The sequence below is a fragment of the Ornithorhynchus anatinus genome, chromosome 20 (assembly GCF_004115215.2).
Source record: "Ornithorhynchus anatinus isolate Pmale09 chromosome 20, mOrnAna1.pri.v4, whole genome shotgun sequence".
Taxonomy (NCBI): domain Eukaryota; kingdom Metazoa; phylum Chordata; class Mammalia; order Monotremata; family Ornithorhynchidae; genus Ornithorhynchus; species Ornithorhynchus anatinus.
The window spans coordinates 27,912,888-27,932,697 of NC_041747.1; the positions used below are offsets into that span (position 1 = coordinate 27,912,888).

General features: G+C 56.3%; 1 protein-coding gene across 5 annotated transcripts in view; it reads left to right on the forward strand.

Moving 5' to 3' along the window:
* The window catches only part of PICALM (phosphatidylinositol binding clathrin assembly protein), a 60,590-nt gene extending 42,317 nt beyond the window's left edge, over nt 1–18,273 (forward strand). For 2 of the 5 annotated variants that reach the window (XM_029048382.1, XM_029048384.1), the window contains 9 exons: nt 2,014–2,163; nt 7,053–7,160; nt 9,195–9,326; nt 9,414–9,444; nt 9,604–9,703; nt 11,968–11,991; nt 13,710–13,769; nt 15,054–15,158; nt 16,899–18,273. In XM_029048382.1, the coding sequence (XP_028904215.1) occupies nt 2,014–2,163; nt 7,053–7,160; nt 9,195–9,326; nt 9,414–9,444; nt 9,604–9,703; nt 11,968–11,991; nt 13,710–13,769; nt 15,054–15,158; nt 16,899–16,913 (725 nt within the window). In that variant the 3' untranslated portion in view covers nt 16,914–18,273. The remainder of the gene's footprint in view (nt 1–2,013; nt 2,164–7,052; nt 7,161–9,194; nt 9,327–9,413; nt 9,445–9,603; nt 9,704–11,967; nt 11,992–13,709; nt 13,770–15,053; nt 15,159–16,898) is intronic. The other 3 variants (XM_029048383.1, XM_029048385.1, XM_029048386.1) reach the window with 3 other exon arrangements.
* Nucleotides 18,274–19,810: the final 1,537 nt, after the last annotated feature.

The window sequence follows — 19,810 nt, forward strand, 5'->3', positions numbered from 1 at the left end:
AGACTGGAATGAAAAGTCTTGTTTCCCACATGCAAGACTCCAAATTTTGTGTAGGCTTCCTTGGCTATCGTTTGGGGAGGCGGGGGGTTGTTTTTTGGGTTTTTCCTGGGGTTTTTTTTTGCCAGATTTGCACCAGCCCTTTTGTGTGATTCCGTAAAAGCCACCATGGCCAGGATGGGCCCGAGATCACAGGGTGAGTGAGCCTTGGGATCTGCCAAGAGGCGCTGGGGGGGCGGACAAGGAATGATCTGACCTTTGTTCCTCGTGCTAGAGGAAGATGAGGAGGAGGGAAGTGGACAGGCCGGGTCACCGGGCTCCTTCCATGGATTTTCCAGCCTTATTTTCGAGGGACCTCCCTTTCCTTCCCCCACCTCACAAGGACTCAAAAATGGTGGTGGGTGAGAGAGGGGTCAGTGCTAGACATAACTTGGAAACAGTCATATTTGCTGAGAGCTTACTATGTGCAGAGTACTGAGCTAAGCGCTTTTTGATGGACTGTGGAGTTTTCATTAGTTGACACACTTAAGCCTTCTGAATCAAAGCAGGTATCCGTAACCTGTTTTTTTTGGGGTGGGCAAAGGGACTTGTAGATTAATATCTAGGACCGCAGAGCTGCCAGAACTACTGTCCTGAAACAGCTGTTAGGATGAGTTTTAGTGAACCGCTTATTGTGACAAATGAATCCTTAAGAGCGAAGATGTTATGATCGATACACCTCTTCCCCTCGAGGCTTATCTTAGCCAAACTGGTTTCTTCCTTCGATGCCATATTTCTTTTTCCTGTATGAATTGGCTGACCATTCCAACTTTAACGCTTTATTTTCATTAGAAGAATGATTTAACCTGGAAGTCTTATTTAGGGTCTTGGTATTTTGGGTGTGAGGCGGTTCTCTGGTGGGACGGTCCCTCCTCCATACTTCCTGCTCTCCTGCCTCTGAACCTTTGCACAGAGATGCAGAGATGCAGTAGGCCCTCTCCTCTCTGCCAGACCTCTATCCCCTCCCAGAATAATAATAATTATGGTATTAAGTGCCCTACTGCATGACGAGCACTGTTTTAAGCCCTGGGGTAGACTTACGACAGACGGGTCGGAAAGAGTCCCTGTCCCACGTGGGACTCCCAGTCTAAGCAGAAGGGAGAAGAGGTATTGAATCCCCATTTTACAGTTGGGGAAACTGAGGCGCAGAGGCGTTAAGTGACTTGCCTAAGGTCACGTAGCCAGTAGATGGCATAGCCGGGATTAGAATCCAGGTCTTCTGATTCCCCGGCCCTTGCGCTTTCCACTAGGCTACGCTGCGTCCCCCTTTAAAATGTGACTAAAATACACCACCTCCCTAAGTCGCGGTTAACCCGGGAGAACTGAGCCGTGCTCCTCAGCCCTGCCAAGACCCGCGCGCACAAAATAATCTTAAAACTGCACCCCCAGTTCTGCCAGATCACTGTCCGTTTCGGTGAGATCCTTGGCTCCAAAGCCCCGAGTCTGGTTGAAGACAGAGTTCTGGGTTGTCAAAGAAATGGCGGTGCTGGGGCCCTGCATGTGGCCTCGGGAGTTTTCTTTCCCTTGGGGGTTCTGGGAGAACGTGACCCTTTTTAGGAGAACTCGGATGTATTTACATTACAAACCCTTCGAAGGGAGGGAGTGTCGACGGGTCAGATCCAACTAAACCCAGTGTGAAGCACTTTCCATCTTGCCACATGTTGCTGTGGAAATTCCTACTGAACCCGGACCCACTTTCAAGGGGTTTCCATCTCGCCACATGTTGCTGTGGAAATTCCTACTGAACCGGGACCCAGTTTAAAGGGGTTTCCATCTCGCCGCATGTTGATCTGTCAAATCCTACTAAGCTGGGGCCCGGTGTGAAGCGCTTTCCATCTCGCTCTCATGTCAGTGTTTGAACTTTTAAGATTAAGCGAACTAACGGTTCTGCCTGATTTGTTCCTTCGGCGGCTGATTTCGGTTCTAATGTCTCTCCTCCCTCTCTCCACTTTCCTATAACCCCCTTCGGCCGCACAGATCCTTTCTCTGCTCCCGTTGAGACTGTCGATGATGCCGTTCCGAGCTTAAATCCTTTCCTCCCAAAACCTCCTGATGCTGTCCACCTCCCCATTTCTACAGATGCATCCACATTTGCCTGTAGGACACCTACTCATGAAATGTTTGTTGGTAAAGTACTCTTTCAAATATTTTGCAATGAATGTCTTTGCTGCCTAAGAAAGGAACTGCCGTTGAGAGGAGGGAAACCAAGCCCTCGTTACGTTAAGCATAAATAATAATGGTGAGTTGGTAGCTGCTTTGTCCCCCCCCCCCCCCCCAAGGCTTTCTTTAGCATGTGCAAGGGGGTCAGTGTGCGTTCATAATGGAGGTGGAGAAATTGCCTTCAAGTTTGAAAATGAGTTTTCAATATTAGTGAGGGGGAACATTTTGTTAACCCAGAGTGCTGGGCTCTCCCTTGCATACTATTCATTCATTCATTCAATAGTATTTATTGAGCACTTACTATGTGCAGAACACTGTACTAAGCGCTTGGAATGTACAATTCGGCAACAGATAGAGACTCTCATATGTGAAAGTCAGAAAATGTTGCAGATCAAAACATCTTTTCTTGATCTTATCAAATGATTTGACAAGTCCCTTGGAATTTTGCTGGATGTTTCTCTCTTTCTTCCCCCCCAACACATACACTTAAATATTGGCCTGGGTTTATGTGTACACCTGGGGGTTTAAAGGAAAAAAAAGTTGTAGGTACCAGGGTTTTTACCCTGCTAACATATCTGCTCTCCTAGAGTATTTTGCTTTCAAGTGGACGGGAATTACTTGCCGCTTGCCCGAATGTGTTCGTTTGCGCTCCTCCTGAAATCTTCGTGCGTTTGTGTTTATGGGTAGCCTAGCCAACTTTCTGGATACAATAAACAGACTTGGAAATAGTTTAAGGTAGGAATCCTGCACGGTTACAGGTTGGTTCCTTTTTCAGACAGCCACTGCCAGACGTAACTTAGCATTTTCTGAAGCCAGTTTCCAGGAAGTGCTTTTGAAATGGGAAGGCAGGCTGTTGAAGAGAAGTGTCAGGTTTTCAGAGGGGGCCAGGGGTGGTCAGACGCATCTTTAATGGCTGAGTTTTGACTTCTTGGATCCCAGCCTCTGTCTTTTGGGCTATTGGTTTTGTTCAAATGGAGAAGTGAATTTTAGGCAAGCTCACTTGGGGCCAGAAGCCCACCTTGCTTAAAGCATAAACCTGCTTAATCAGTCGGTGGTATTTATAGAGCGCTTACTATGTGCAGAGCACTGTATTAAGCACTTGGGAGAGTACAGTTTAGCAGAAACGTTCCCTTTATGACCAGTTTTGTAGCCAGCCTGTCAACAAAAAAACGGTTCCCCAGGAGCCCCTGGGAATATCAAGGTTTTAGCCGGTTTTGTTTTCTGAGTGAAAAAACCCAGCAGTTACTCTCCTTTGTGTTTTTAACCGGAGCAGTTTGGTTCTTTTTTTTTTTTCCATTGTGCTCTTGATGAGGTAAAACACATATTTCCATTCGGGTGGTACATGAGGCGAATTCTCTCAATGTATTTTTTTGATAAGATAAAAGATAAAATGCAGCTCTCCCTTGGTATTTTTCCTTTCTCTCCCCACTCTCCTGCCTCTGCAACCCATCCTCTTATTATTTTTCTGCTTTTTGTTATGTGGTGTGCCTTGTCGGATTCTCTCTGTGGTCCTCAAGCTTGTCCTAACACTTCCCCCGCACGCCACGAACCCTCTTCTGTAGCCAGTGTTTTCGGAGGTAGGTAATGGGGTGCCGAAGGGATCAGCTTATCAGGTGGAGGTCATCGCTTTTCCAGTGGCTGACTGTCTCAAAGTTAAGTATTTCCGTGTGTTTGGGAGACTCTCGTTAACCGTAGCTGGCAGCCCCATGCGTCCTCCCCCACCCCCCACCCCCACCCCCCCATCCTAGGCAGTTAGGTTAAGGAAAAGCGCTCTCAGTGGGTGGCTGGTGCTTCCCATTCGGTCTTCATTTTTAATGTGATTCGGGTCAGTGTTTTTGCCTTATTGAAAAGGAGCTTGCCTTTTTTCTTTGCCCCAGTCCACCGAGCGACACGAAAGTGTGGTGTTTGGCTAGGGTGACCTGCCGTAGGCTTAGATGTCTGGGTTGCTGCACCATTAGGCCGTGGAGAGAGGCCAGGCCCCCGCGCCGCCCTCCCCCCGGGCACAAGGCGGGCACATCTGTTCTGGCAAAGGGCAGAACGGACCGGCCTGCCAGAGAGTCGGGAAGCTGTTGGCGGGGAACCGCAGCTGCTTGGAAGAGCCACCCACGCCGGAATGAATCACGACTTCTTCCCGTCGCTCTCGCTAGCTTGACTTGGGTGTCTGGCGGATGCGCCTGGCAGCCGGCACGAGCCCGTTCGGTGGCCAAGACCCGTGGAAGGCCGGCCCTCCCAGCCATTCGGGGCCAGGGCTGAGGCTGGCGATGGCTGTCTTGGCTCGGCGGGCGTTCGCTAACGTTTCGTCCGGACGTTCCTGGGACTTTCTGAGAACCGAGGTTCGGGCCTTGGGCTTCCTTCCGCGGGGAGGTGGGGCTAAACTGGGCTAGGAGGGTTTGAGGGTGCAGTCGATCAGTGGGGGCCGCTGACTTGGGGCCTGTGACTCGAGCATCAACACTTTAATGACTTTTCAGCCATGTGAACAAAAAGATCACTGCCAGCTCATATCCTTAAACTCCCCACCCACATTGCTGGGACCGTGGTATCTCTCTGGCTCCGTCCCTTAGTGAGTACACGTTGTCACGCTCCTTCTGACGTTCAGTTTTGCCAGCAGCACATGCACGTCGAGCATGATCTCCCATGGAGTCATAGGGAATTAAAGTTGACATTTTTACTAGCCCGCCACCAAAATGCCACCCTGACCAACTATATTAGGCATTGGAACTGCGTGGGCTCCTGTTGGTTTTCAAAGAGTGCCTGTGTCAGCCCCGAATTCATTAAATCTTTTCTTTTTCCGTGTTCAGAGCCTGCAGATACCCTCAGGCCGATGGTTTTATAATGCTCCGACTTAACTGCGGGCCTGGCGGTGAGGCTGGTCCCTATCTAGTAGTCCTCGGTTTCGGGGGACATGGGTCCACCTGCCCTGTTTTCAGCTGCGGTTCGATCACAGCGCCCAGTATTTCATCCCGGTTCCCCTCCCACGTCGCCTCTTCCGTCCAGGAGTCCACATAGGGGTGCCCTTCTGGGCCGGCTCTGCCGAGCGGGCGTTCATTCGTTCGTTCAGCCGTATTGAACGATTACTGCGTGCAGAGCACTGTACTGAGCGCTTGGAAAGTACAATTCGGTTGTGTAGGGCTCTGCCTGGCTCGAGCCTCTCGATCTCCCATGACTCTTGTGCCTCGCCTGGGGGTTCAGTTGCTTCCGACACCTTCTTCCTTTCACCGAGGTGTTTTGCGGGGGAGCCCCGGGTCCATCTAATCAGGGTCTCACGTTCCACTCCCGTCACAGTGAATTTAGGCGCCCGTCGTGGGTCAAGACTGGGCTCCCTCAGCTAAAAATTGGGCATGATCTGGGGGCTTTAGGAAGGAATCAGTTCTGGACTGCACATCTCCACCCTGGATCCCTTCCCTCCCAAGACCGAGAGTCTCCATTTAATCGTTAGGTTTGGCAGACAGTGCCTTCTTCAGAAACGTCCTTCATCGTCAAGGCACCTTGTGTGCGGGGAGGAGCTCTCCTCAGGCCCGGTAACTCGGATCTTGCGGCTCCCCTGTGAGCAAAGTTCTCACCAGAGGACTCAGATCCTCCGCTTGAAAATAGAGGCGCGCCACGGGGTCCTCTCGTCTGGCTCGTGGGAGTCTGGCCCGTGGGAACCTCCGCAGATTGGCCCCTATCGTTAGACACTTCCCTCGTCATGGATGAGGTCTTAAAGTTTGGGGTTAGGGGGGATGGGGCTTAAGTCAAAATTCCGATACTTTGTGTTCGTTAGATACGTTCCCTCGACTCTTTCTAGTCCCCTCACCTTTCCAGCATGTGAAGAGGGTTTCCCTTTTATCCTCCGTTCCAGGAAAGACACTGAATTTGAGAGCACTTGATGTCAACTGTCCTCATTCACCCCGCTCATTCCGACGACTGATGACCGTCATTAATGCGAAAGGCCTAGGTGTTCTGAGCTGAGCTGAACAAAGAATAACCCCTGCGTGTTCCCAGGCCTTTTAGAAGCCTTTTGTCTAAAGAAGGCCTCAGCGGCCCTGCCACCATCCCTCCCGCTAGATTCCTGCAAAACGCACCTCTCCCCGGAGCTCAGAGCTGCAAGTCAGTGGCTTTGAGCTCTGTCTCGCCATTCAGCCGCCGAGGGAGTCCGATGCCTTAATTCAGGTGTGAGCCTGTTCTCCCGGGCTTGTCCCAAGGCCGGTATGACGCGGGCCTGCCGGATGCGCTGAGAGGAGAGGAGCAGGAGTCCGGGTGATCGACCAACGTCACAGAAGGGTTGGCAGCCTGCGGGTCATATGTCCTCCTGGAGTTCGGTCGTCTTCCGACAGGGCGGGAATGGGAAATGGCAGTAACCTGTGGGATCTGCCTCTAAGTAGATTTCACCCACCCTCTGTAAACTTCCGAAAAACGGGACGACTGACTTGCTGAGGTGAATTCCGCCCACTCCTCAAGTGCTTCGGTGGGGGTGAACCGTACGTCAGTGTGTGGGTCTCAAGCCCACCGTTGCTTGTCGTACGTTTCTTAGTGCTAGACAGCACAGGCAGGTCGTTTTATTTTAGTTCTGTCCCGACCCCAGGGCTTGCCAAGTAACAAAAGCAAGTACTGTTCTGATGGGCCTGGTGATTCGGTCAGAGTTCTGGTCGGACACGGCCCCTGGCTTCTTAGTTTTCATATCCAGCGGGGAGCTTCCTGTTCTGGAGCGTTTCGCTGTCCGTAATCTCTCCCGAAAACCGAGCGGCTCTGAAAAATGTGTAACGGGGAGAGGTTTTTCCTCACCCTCCAGCGTTCACTTATTCGCCGTGACCCTTGGAAAGGGACCACCCAAAACCGAGCTCTGTCTTTAGGGGTTTTTTAATCTTGGTTTTTCTCAGGGTTCACCCCTTCTCCGGTCGCCCAGCCGCAGCCTCCTCCTGGCCTGAACGTCGACTTCGAGTCCGTGTTTGGAAACAAATCTACTAATGTAATTGTGGATTCCGGTGGTAAGCAAAACATTATTTTCAGTGGCAGGGATCATTCTTGAATTCCTTGGCTCTAGGCGGGGAGGGAGAGAGGGTAGCCAGTTGTGACTGAGTGCAGAGATAGTTTCCCAACCCAGGCAATAAGAAAACCCGGCGTGGTTTCTATTGAGAGTTGCCGCACGTCACGGGGCGAGAGCTGTTTAATCTCCCCCCAGTTTTTACCCGGGGCCCTCCCGATCCCCGTAGACGCCCCCCGGGGCTGGGGCCTCGGCTGAGTTTCATTACATGTGAAGTTGTTTTCCACCTTTTCTTTAATGGCTGAAGTGAAGCGTTGCGTTCCTGCAATGTAAAGATAATCCAGTGTCGGGTAGGAGAGTAACAGTGACTATGGTATATGTTAAGCGCTTACTATGCGCCCGGCACTGTTCTGAACGCTGGGACAGATGCAGTCAGAGTGGACTGTCGCAGGTGGGGCACACGCTCTTCAGCCCCATTTGACAGATGAGGCGACTGAGGCTGGGAGAAGGGAGAGTGACTTGCCCGGGATCACACAGCAGACAAGTGGCGGAGCTGGGCTCGGCGACCAGGTCCTTCTGACTCCCAGGCCCGTGCTCTAGCCACTGAGCCACACTGCTTCTCAGAGAATAAGTTGAGGGTGGGAGGGGAAGGTCCCGAGGATCTTCGTTATTCCCTGGTGTGTACCCGCAGTGCATTAGGCAACCTGTAATTCTCCCGGGGCCACGTATATCGAGGCACCAGGCTTTGAGGATCGAGATCCCGTCCTGTGTATTAGATGTCACGGTGATGCTAGAGTACACCGCGTGTTTCACTGACCGTTACGTTAGGGCACCCAGGCAGCTTTCTGTCACTTGAGGATTGTTTTAGTAATATCTGTGCCAGTGAGACACTGGAAGGTGTTCTAGAAATGCAATCAGCTGTGAGTCCCCTAGGTCCCCCGTGTCAGGAAAGTAAGGATTGAAGGTCGGTTTGTGAGTATCACGCTTTGGCGATGAACCCCATAGAGCCTGGCTCCGGTGGACGACGACCATTCTATGACCACTGCAGATTTGATCTGTTTTTCTCGTTCCCAGAACGGTCCTCTAAAAGATTTGGGAAACATTATTATTTTTTTCTTTTGGTGGTTTTTTTTTTTTTTAAATGAGTTTCTGGTTTGGGTGGTTGAGACAAAAGCGTATTCTGACAATCCTGCTGAACCACAATCCCTCTGGCTTTCTTTCCCACAACGTCCTGGAACAACTCAGCTGACTGGCTTAGATTCTGCTTCCTCTGTTTACCCCATCCTCCAGAAAGAAACCTAATGGAGAGTAGTTCGGCGAGAGCTTTCCCCTTTCTCCCCTGTATGGTTTCCCAGATGTCTTTTTTTAGTGGTATTTTTAAAGCACTTACTATGTGCCAGGCACTGTACTAAGCACTGGGGTAGATAGAAGCAAATCAGGTCTGGACACAGTCCGTGTCAATCAATCGATAGTATTGGGCGCTTACAATATGCAGAGCCCCGAACTAAGCGCTTGGGAGAGTTCAGTGCAACAGAATTAGCAGAAACGTTCCGTGTCCGTAACCGGCTCTGTCCCACGTGGGGCTCATCCCGTTTTACAGATGTGGCGACTGAGGCCCCGTGAAGTGATTTGCCCAAGGTCACCCAGCAGACAAGCGGTGGAGCCAGGATTAAAAGCCGGGTCCTCCCGACTCCTAGGCCTGTGCTCTCTCCACTGAGCCGCGCTGCTTATCGTTGTGGCCGGGCCTCTCTTCCTCAGTTTACCCAGGGCTCAGTCATCCCTAGCACGGTCCCGTTTTGAAGCAGGGAAGAGCCGGTACCTTTCGAGGTCGTCTTTAATCTCCCGTCCCTGTAACCTCCCGGCCTAGTTCGGGAATGAAGGGCGGTATTTCCTCCCAAAGAGGGAGGGGCTTCGGAACGACCGTATCGGTCCCCTCTCGGAGGAATTTTCCGATAAGCCAATAAGGAGGGAAGGGGGGACCTCCTGAAACCGTAGCGTGCCGGATTCTTACGGATCCTGTTCTCCGTTGAATCCCAAGGCTTCGACGAACTAGGCGGGCTCCTCAAACCCACGGTGGCCTCTCCGAACCAGAGCCTCCCCACCGCCAAGCTCCCTCCCAATAAACTCGTGTCCGATGACTTGGACTCCTCCCTGGCCAACCTCGTCGGCAGTAAGTGCTCGCCGGATCTCTCCGCTTGGGTGGCCCCGGGAGGCCGGGCATCTGCTAAGCGACCGCTCTCCTCTCTCTTTGTCGTAGATCTGGGTATTGGCAATGGAACAACCAAAAAGTGAGTGTGCCCACGCGAGGGAGCGCCGCAGCTTCTGAACGGAAGCCGCCCGGGGGAGAGGGCGGCCGTCAGCCGTTCTCGGCGGTCCCTCGCGGCTGCCGGGGGGGCCCCGCAGGGCCGGCCTCCCCTTTTAACCCGCTCTCCCGCTTTCGTTCCAAGTGACGTCAACTGGAGCCAGCCGGGCGAGAAGAAATTGACCGGCGGGTCCAACTGGCAGCCCAAGGTGGCCCCCACGACCGCTTGGAATGCCGCCACCATGGTGAGTGTGCGGCGGCCCCGAGGACGGGAAGGAGCCGGCGGGTCGGGCGACTCCCTCGGAATAGAGGGAAAACGCCTCGCGGGCGCCCCGGCTGGGATGACCGAAGGGTCGGCCGGCTTGCTTTGTCACGTCTCCTTCGTGATCTCCGTACCGCTAACGCGTGTCAGTCGGTCAGGCGTATTTATCGAGCGCCTACTGTGTGCAGAGCACTGTTCGGGGCGCTGGGGAGAGTACAGTGCAACAATAAACAGGCACATCCCCTGCCCGCAATGAGCTTACAGTGTAGAGGGGGAGACACGTGTCGATTCTCAATAAGTAAGTTGTAGATAGGTACGTAAGTGCCACATCTTCCTCCTAGCGTTAAATTCCCCTTCGTGGTTTCACGTTTACAGTGGCAGAATAGTGCGCTTCATCAGAATAATCACGATGGTAATTTCTTGGGCGCTTACTCTATGGGCAGGATTAGGTTAGATCCCCTCCTCGTGCCACGTGGGACTCTTAGGCCAAAAGGGAGGGAGGCGAGCTATCTCCTCCCCGTTTTACAGACGAGGGGACCGAGGCACAGAGAAGTCAAGCGGCTTGTCCGGCATCACACAGCAGACTGGTAACGGGATGAGAGGCCAGGCCTCCCGGCTCCCGGTCCTGTTTCTTGGGGGCCCGCCCTGCTTCTCGTGCCTTGAATCTCCCCCCCCCCCGACTCCCTGACGTTATCCAGGTTGACCGTTGAAAGGAGATGTTATCATTTGGCTTCCCGGGAGTCGGTGAGGAAATTGCCACTTTCTGACAGGGGCTGGTTAAACTGCCCGGAGGAGTTATCCCAGGTGCCCCAGACCTGTTTGCAGTGTTCAGATCACTTACGAAGAGGGTCAGAAAAAAAAGGTCCTAACGGACTAAGTATCTTCCCAGCCTCCAGCCTTTGCCTCGGCCCGGCCACCCCCCAGACTCCGGCCCGCCCCTCCACGGTGGCTCCGGACCTTCCTCCGAGCACAAGCTGAAGGAAGGGGCCGACCGCGATTCCTTAAGACCCACGTCCCGTTTGCCTTTCGGGCTCAAAGAATGAGAAAAACCACGGGGGTGCGGTGAAAGCGGAGCGCTGAGCAGACCCACGCTCTCGGAACCCACCTGTCTTGAGTCTGGGATCCAGCGCAACCAACTGTCGGGGGGTCTGATGCTCCCCCAGGGATCGGTCTGACTCTTAGGCGACCCTAGAGATGGAGAGGATTGGCGTGGAATTGATCCGAGTGTCCTGAATTCTGCGTTAGACTTTATTAAAGAAGCGTAATAATAATTACAGACCTAAAGTGCCTGCTGTGTGCTAAGCACCGTTGGAAGCGCTGGGGAAGTTACAAGGTAATCGGGTTGGCTACAGTCCCTGTCCCACGGGGGCTCAGACTCGTAATCCCCATTTTAAAGATAAGGTAACTGAAGCTCAGAAAAGTGAAATGACTTGCCCACGGTCACACAGCAGGCAGGTGGCGGAGCTGGGTTTAGAACCCGGGGCCTCCCGACTCGGTCCGCTAAGCCACGCCGCTTCCGCGGTCGCCCGGTGGGCCATCAAGCAGCGTTGGCCCGTTACCTAGTGAGCGAAGCTGTGTCGTCGTCACACTCATTCCAGATACGTGAAGGCCAGGCGCTTCGCCGGGGTGACTGATGTTAAACGGCTATTTATTCCGGTCTCATCCTGGCGGAAGAGGTTGTGAACGCGACCGTTTTTACCCAGCTATTTGGCGAGACCGCCGTTCTCCATTCGAGATACCTCTTTGGGTCTCTCGACTGTCTTTTATAGACCCCCTCCCCGATGGTTTAAGTCGGGGTTGATGCGTTGTTGCGTCCTCAGATCAGCTTTACATTTTTCTCTACGTTTTTACCGGGTTTCTCGATACGTACCCACGCTCTCAAGGTTTTTAACTGGGCCGAAGGCGAACGTCTGGCCAGCTTTATCTATCTACCCAGGTATTCGTCCGTCTTAGAAACGGTACCTGAACGAAGGCCCGCCTTGGCCACGGCTGAGAACTGGGCGGAAGGGAGGGAGGTTTGGGCGAAAGCTCAAAGACGGGAGCCACGTTCTTACTCGGCAGCGGTTAAGCCCGGCTTCGCCCCTCGTGATGTAGGTGTTCATTCAGAGAGTTCCTTGGCATTTGAATTTTTAGGTAATCGTTGAATGTACTTGTGAACTAAAATGCTGTGTGTATTTTCTGTGGTGGAAGTATCTGTTCTAATCCAGTGTTATTGCATTATGTAATTGTTCTCCCCGGGGAAAACAGAATGGCATGCATTTTCCACAATACGTAAGTGACCGAAGACCGTAGCCCTTTTGCGATAAATTGGCATGCTATTAACCTCTGCTGCCGCCGAATCTCATAACCTCCCCACTGTTCCACCTTTCTCATGTTCAGATCTTTGGCGTGTCAAATCCTCTCTGGCGCATACGGATTCCATGGGCGTGCTGCGGACTTTGATTCCAGTGGGGGCATGGGAAACGGCAAAGATTCTATTTTTGGTTTTTTTTTTCTCGTTTTCCGCCCCCCTCGCTTAATATTCCGCCATTTGCTGCCGGATGGCTGAGTGTGTCTTGTACATCTCCGCTGCCCTCATACACCCCGTGAGTGCGGAACGAAGGGGAGAGCTTTCTCCTTCGGAGCAGTAACTGCATGAAATCTCACAGGCTTCTGCTGAACGTGGCGTTTTGATCCCTCTGCTTGCCGATCTTGACTTTAACCTAGGGGGTGGCCAATCAGTTATTCACGCGCAGATGAAATTTGAAGCTCTTCAGATTGTAATCGAGGAAAACAGATTCAAGCCGCTAGTTTGCATCTCTCTCTCTCCAGCAACAGCAATTGATTTCTTTTTTTGTCACTTCCGTTTGATGTCCGTTTTCCTTACCCGAGTAGGGGAGGCTAGTAAGTTGGCAAGTACCGATCAGTCGATCGATGAATAGACCTGCCGTGTGCAGAGTCGTGAACTAAGCACGTGGGAGAGTACAACAGAAAAGTAAGAAGCGTCTGAGAGTCTTGGAAAAAAGTTCAGTACCGGGGCTGTTGATGTCGGTCCCTTTCTGCGTACGGTTATTAAAAGCCAATTAAAAGAAAATGTAGGCTTTAAATTTTTAAGCAGGCGGTGACTTTCGAAACCGGTTCTCTAAGAATGATGGCGGCGTTTGCTAAGCGCTTACTATGCGCCAAGCACTGAGTGCTGGGGTCCTCGGAGGCGGCACGGTCCCCGGCCCACGGGGTCTCGCAGTCTCAGTCCCCGTTTTACGGATGACGTAGCCGAGGCCCAGAGAAGTGAGGCGACTTGCCCGAGGTCACAGAGCGGACGAGCGGCAGAGGCAGGATTAGAACGCACGTCCTCCTGACCCCCAGAACAGAGGCTGCCTGTGAACAGATCTCGGTAGCGTTTAACATCAGAGCACCCGGAGAGATCACCTCGATTCCCCTTCACCAAGCTCCGGAAGCCACTGGGGACGTGGGGCTGGACCCCGATGATTTTTCTGTCTCCTGAAAATGGGGCAGGGCGCCGCGACCCCTCGGCGCCCTCGCGTGCACGACCCGGGGTGCCCCTCCCGGCTCTCGCTCCGTCCCCCGGTCGGAACGTCTCTGGTTCCGGCTCTCGGCTTCGGGCGGTAGCCGGGAGGAGCCTCGTGGCCGTTCTCAGCGCCGAGAGATCGATCTCCCCTATAATGATCGAAGGCTCCGGCTTAGTTTACCGCCAGCCGGGCGCAAAGCTTTTCTGATCACTTTTTAAAAAAAAAAAAAAAAAAAAATCACCGTCACCCCAGCCTCTGAGCGTCCTTTTCCCATTGTCGTCGTTTTCGGCACTTGGAGGAGCTCTGTTCAAGTAAGAGGTGCCGCGCCTCCAGATTGACAGCGGCCCGGTTGCCGGGCGATCGTGGCCGTTGGGGCCGGACTCTAGTGTCGGCGCCGCTCTGGTCCTTCGGTAGCCGATTCGGCGTCCACGCGGATCCCGACCCGGACGCTGACTTCCCCTCTCTCTCCCACCGTCGCAGGCACCCCCTGTTATGGCCTATCCTGCTACCACACCGACAGGGATGATAGGCTACGGAATTGTAAGTACTCTACCCATAATAGCCCCTTGGAAGTCGGTCGGTGGAGGGTAGCCTTAGCGAGGGGTCCTTGGCCTTCTTATTTCCTTTTTTACTTCCGCCCCCACCGGCGTGTCAGCTGGACCTATCCGCTGTCCCCGGGAGGTCTTAATGGGCGGACTAGCCTTATCTAGGGGCTTTTCTTCTTTTCCCTCCGCTCTTTGCCCGCCTGTCGATTCGGGGAGGGAGCCTTGGGCCTGCCGTCGTCCGGTCCCCCCCCGGCAGCGCCGCCCTACGGCCGGGCCGCCCCCGGGCCGGCCCCCGGGAACGGCTTCCGAGATCCGCGACGGGCGGAGGGCGGTTCCTGCCCGTAGATTCGGAAGTCGGGGCGACGGAGGCACCGGTCCTCCCTCGGATGCCACTGTTTTCCAGGGTTTCGGCTCCCCCGGGGTCAGGAGGTCCCGCGCCGGGCAGAGGACGCCCTGGCCACGGATCAGTCAAAAACGCTCGTGGGAATGGCTGTGCGAGCGGGACCCGTGCGGTCCCGGAGCGCACCCGCCGGCTGTTTTCGTCAGGACGGGGCCGTCGATCCCCGTGGCCCTCACCGCCTCTTTCGGCCTCCCCCGTATCCTCCCTCCCCGACTCCCGGCCGGCTTCCGGTCCTCTCCCCTCTCTCCGTTGTCGGCGTCGCCGCCGTTATGGTCGTCGTCCTTTCGGAGACAGCGTCCCGTCCGCTTCGAGGGGCCGGCCCCTCCCTCAGGCAGATCCTTCTCTCTTCCTTCCCTCCCCTCCACACCTTAGTCTCTCCTTTCCCCTTCAACCCTGCCGAAGCATCCCCCGGCCATCCCTCCCTTCTTTCTGCCAGCATGCGGTCCCCTTTCCGACTGTCCGACTCCAACTTTAAAGTAATCGTATTTACGGAACGCGTATCGCGTGCGGAGCGCTTGGGAGAGTACAGTCCATCGGAGTCGGTGGGCGTCTCCCCCACTCCCAGTCCAAGTGGGGATGTTAGTGAAGTTTACGAGTGGGTACGTCGGAATCGGCGTCTCTGGGGACCCTTTAGCCAAGATGGCCTTCGTTCCCCGTAAAAGCCGGGCGCGGTCGGGAGGAGTGCCGTCGAAAGGGTTCGCGGGGGTGACGGAAGTCGGGCGTTCCGTAGTGTCCCCCCTCCCTCCCGCCCCCAGCGCCCCCCGGACCCCAAACTTAGCAGAAAGAGAGAGTGGTGCCTTTCATCTCTTTAAGTAGTGGAAGAACAGCGGTTTGGCTACGAATTGGCTTTTTCTTTTTTAACTTTCTGCTCTGTTTTAGCCACCTCAGATGGGAAGCGTACCAGTGATGACACAGCCCACGTTAATATACAGCCAACCTGTCATGAGACCGCCGAACCCCTTTGGCCCTGTATCAGGAGCGCAGGTACTGGGCGTTGCTCGGGCCGCAGGGCGGCCCGTCCCCAACCTTCCGCTTGTTGGGCGGGGGGCCGCTGCGCCCGCCCTCCCCCGGGAGGGCTCTTCTCCAAGGAGAAGCGACCAGGGAGCCGCTTCCCTGGAAGTCTTCCCCGACCCGTGATGCTTCGGGAGGAGGGAAAAGGGTGAGTTAGGGATGGTAGAAGCGGGAGGCTGGCCGTCGGGGTACGGGCGGTCGGGTGGAGCCGGGGTTCGGGATTGGACGTGAAGGAGCGGTCCTCCGGGGACTCTCTCGCTCGACGCCGGGCGGACCGTTGACTTTATTTTCGGGCAGCCCGCTGACCTCCCTCCGGGCTCTGCGTCAGCCCGGAGGCGGGCTCCCGACCGGGTGGACCGTGGGTCTGGCCCAGAAACGGCGCCGCCGACGTCCCTTCGGGCCACCTCTCCCTCTCAGGGTCCGGTCGGGACAGTGCGGCCCGAGGGTCACCGCTCACTCCTGGCGGCCCTCGGGGAGGCCGCGGGATCTGAGGCTTCCCAAACGGGCCATCCTTTTGCCCCGGAATTCGCACCCTCGACCCCGTTCCCGGCGGCGGCTTGGTCCGTCCGCCGACCCGCCGGGGCCCTCTACTCCGGAGCCAGTCAGGTTGGACTCCCAGTCCGCCCCTCTCCGGCTTGCTTTTCCGACCGGGTTACGTACGATCGTAAGTAAGTGTAGTTGGGCGCCCCCCTTCCATCGCCACCGTAGGAGATGGTCCCCGGAGCCCTGACGGGATCGTGTCAGTCACCTGCGTTGGGGCCGGGCTATAGGAAAACCCTCCCGGGCGCCCACCTCCCTCTGCTGTGAGTTACCGAGGGGCGGGCCGAGCTCACAAGGGGAACCGTTCCACGGCTCCGGCCCGGGGCTCGCTCCCCGTGGGGAACGTTTCACACCCGGGTAAGCCAACGTAGCTCCTGCTCTGGGCCGCACCTCCCCGCGCCCCGAAAAAGTCAGACGGCGCCTCTGCTTAAAAGCACCTAACTCCCGAGTGAAGCGGCGAAGCCCGGTAGAGAGAGCACGGGCCTGGGAGTGAGAGAATCTGTGTGACCTCGGGCAGTCACGTCACGTCTCCGTGCCTGTCGCCTCGTCTGTCTAACGGGGATGGAGACGCCGAGCTCCGTGTGAGACGCGGACCGTGTTCGGTCTGATGAGCGCGTATCTTCCCCGGCGCCTGGCCCGGTGCCCGGCGCGTAGTGAGTGCTCAGCAGATATCACAGTCTTTTAAAAAATGGTATCTAAGTGCTCACTCGGGGCTAAGCACGGTACTGAGCACCGGAGGAGGTGCAAAATCAAGTCGGATGGGGTCCCTGGCCCACGTGGGGCTCGCGGTCTAAGGGGGACGTCACCGCACGCCAGGACGTCGGCCGGCGGTGCCATTCAGCCTCGTGGAGGGGTAGCCGGTGGGCGGAGGGTGTCGGGGGCGACTTGGTTGGCGTAACCAGGGGGATTCCCTCCTTTCCTGGATTTCCCTCCCGGTTTGCGCGAGTTTGACCGCGCTGCAAGTCTTCTGCCCCGTACTATCCCCATTTGAGCCTCTCAGAGCCAAGCGACGGGTTGTCCTGGCCTAGACTTCCCGACCTGGGTGGGGGGGGCGTCTCGGGGACCGTGGTGGGAGGTCTCGGGGCCCTTGGAGGGCGAGGCCGGAGGCGGCCCCGACCCCCGTCCGGACTCCCGGCCCCGCGAGGTGACCTGTGTGTTTCCCTCCCCCGGCAGATCCAGTTCATGTAACCCGACGGAAGAGCGGAGCCCGGCCCTCCCACCCCGAGAGACACGTGCTCGGGCAGCAAATCCCTGCTTCCAGCCAAATCCCAACCGCCGCCTCCCGGGACCGACGTCGTGGCCCGGCGCCACGGCCGCGGACGATCCGGTCCCAAGGAGAGGGCGGCGCCCCCAATCGATGCCAAGCGTCGCCGTGACTCTTAGACCGAGATCTGTCTCTCCGGCGACCGACCGACCCTTCGGCTCCGTCGACGCCGACGGGCACCCGTCGCCGGCCGCCCCCGACGCCGGCCCCGGCTCGGGCCCGGGGAGGGGAGAACTTCCGCCGGGAAGAGCGGCCCGGGACGGAGACCGGCGGGTCCCGGACCGGAATTGGACGGGACTCTGTTTCGGGGGAGCAAAGATCATAACCCGTATTACGCAGTACCTTTCTTTTTCTCCAGTCCTCAGATGTAGAAACCGTAACGGAGATTAACTTTTCTTTTCCGAAAAAGGAGTAATAATAATTATATATTCAGTTTGCAGTAGACATTCCTTATGTATTTGTATTTATTTATGATTATCGATTTAAGTCACATCAATATGGTATCGGACCTCCTTATGAAAATGAGTATGGATGTATACAGTACGTTTGATTTTTTTTTAGCCACGGGAACGATTCCGATCCCGAACGCTTCGCGGGCGACCTACAGAGCACTAAGTATTTCGAGGCGAGCCCGTCCGTCGGGGTCTCTCTGGGGGAAAGGGGGGAGGGGGGGAGAGAGAGTCATGGATGCGTTAATCCCCGGGGTCTATTTCTGTGCCTGAGATATTACAGGGGAACAGCTTCACTGACCAGGAAGAAGCACGACACTACATTTTTAACTCGGCATCTGTGCGTCGGGAAGGAACTCTATTGCTTTGTGCTTGGCGTGTCATTATTTTCCGTTTGGCTTCGGAGCCTCTCCAAAACGAATGTGAGGAATTGCTTTCACTCGGAGACCCTCCTTCTTTCCGGGGAGACTCGGGAGCGCACGGGGGTGGGGAGGAGAGGACGGGGTGGGGGGGGCAAGGCACGGGACTTGGGCCGGCGCCAAGGCGGACGATCCCGACAGCTTAGATCGAGGCAAGTCGGATGTCTCGGGGCGCCCGGCGGGGAGCGAACGGGGAATCGGAGCGCCGCGTCGATCGCGGCTCCGGGGGCACGCGTCTCACCGTTGGGGCCGAGGGGGGCCCCGGGAAGGACGGTCCGGGCAGTGAAAGCGATTCTGTACACGACTTAGAGCGTACTCGTTGCATCGTCTCCGCAGATTCTATTTTTGTTTACGATATTAAAATGTACGTTAGCGAAAATGGGTGGATTTTCAAATAAAACGCAGCTTCCACAAAACGTCCGCCGCGCCGGCGGTGGTGTCGGCCTGCCGTCCTTGCCGCTGCGGGCGTAGGTGAGCGGGGTCGGGCCCGGCCGAGCCCGTGGGCCGGTCCGGGCGGCCTCCTACATCCGGACGAAACGCCCTCGGACCGCGCCGGCCGGTGGCCGCGGTCGACCGGGAGGACGGGGGAAGGATCCCCCGCTTTCCTCTCCCGGAGAGACGGGTCCCCGTAGCGGTCTGGTTTCCGTGTCGTCGGGGAGGGACTCGAAGCCCGGAAGAACGTGGCGGGGATAGAAATGGCCCGGTTTTAAGGGAACCCGGGGAGGAACGGGTTTAATTTGCCCCGCGTGCTGCCCGCTCGGTAGACAGCTCACCGAAATGTCCACTAAACTTGGATGAGGGCTCGAGTGACTCGTTTCTCCTCTTTCTCCCTTCTGTGGCACCTCCTCTCCCTCCCCCGGTTGCCCCAAGGGATCTGCCCACCGAGTGTGGAGAAGCGGGCCCATCTCACCCGCTTGGGTCTCCATCGCCCGTGTCTGACAGTTCGGCAGCTGGCAAGCGGGGCGGCCCAGCGGATGGGGCGCGGGCCAGGGTTCTCATCCGGCTCCGCCACCCGTCTGCCGTGGGACCTCGGGCGAGTCGCTTCACCTCTCGGTGACGACGGCGGCGAAACGGGGATTGAGAACGCGAGCCCCGCGTCCGAACCTGTCTATCCCGGCGCACAGTGAGCACCCGGTACCGTTTAAAAAAGGGGAGGGGGGGTCGAATCTCGCTCTAAGGCCCGGCTCGTGAACTTCCCACGGAGAGCCTCGGTGGCGTTGGATGGGGAGACTCCTCCCTTCTCCCTTGGTTTCAGTTTCTCCCGTCGGCGACGTGATCCAGGAGCGTGCCAGGTATCGTCCACCCTCCCCGCGCCGCCCCGGCAGAGCCTCCCCTGGCCGCCGGGGGCCGGGCCGGTGCCCGTGGCCCCTCGGCGCCTTCCCGTCGGGGAAGGGGCGAGGGGTGGCTTGGTGGCTTCAGACCCGAGGTGAACGCCGCAGCGTGAGCTTTCCTATCCTGGGGGGTCTTAGGAAACCCCAACCTCGCGCTCTGAGAACCGTTGGCGAGAACACTTCCCGTTCGAGTCGTGACGGTGTGAATTACCTATGCCGGCCGGCAGGACCAGTAGAAAGGAGCTCTTGGGCCAGAGGACCCTTTCGGGAAGACGCGGGCACCACCCGCCGCTTCTTGGGACGGGGACTTCAAGGAGGCTTTGACCACGCCTCGCGTCCGGAAGACGATCCTGTCCCGGGCACGTACGTGTACCTGGTGGTGCCTGGGGAGGCCCGAGAAGCAAAGTGGCCTAGAGGTTAGAGCCCGGGCCTGGGTTCTAATCCCGGCCCCTCCGCTTGTCTGCCGCGTGACCTCGGGCCGGTGGGTTCGCCTCTCCGTTACCTCGTCTGTGAAGTTGGGATCGACAGCCCCCCGCGGGCTGTGGCTTGTATCCACCTCGGTGCTCGGGACGGCGCTCGGCATATAATGCGTGCTTAACGATCGTTATTAAAAACAGGACAA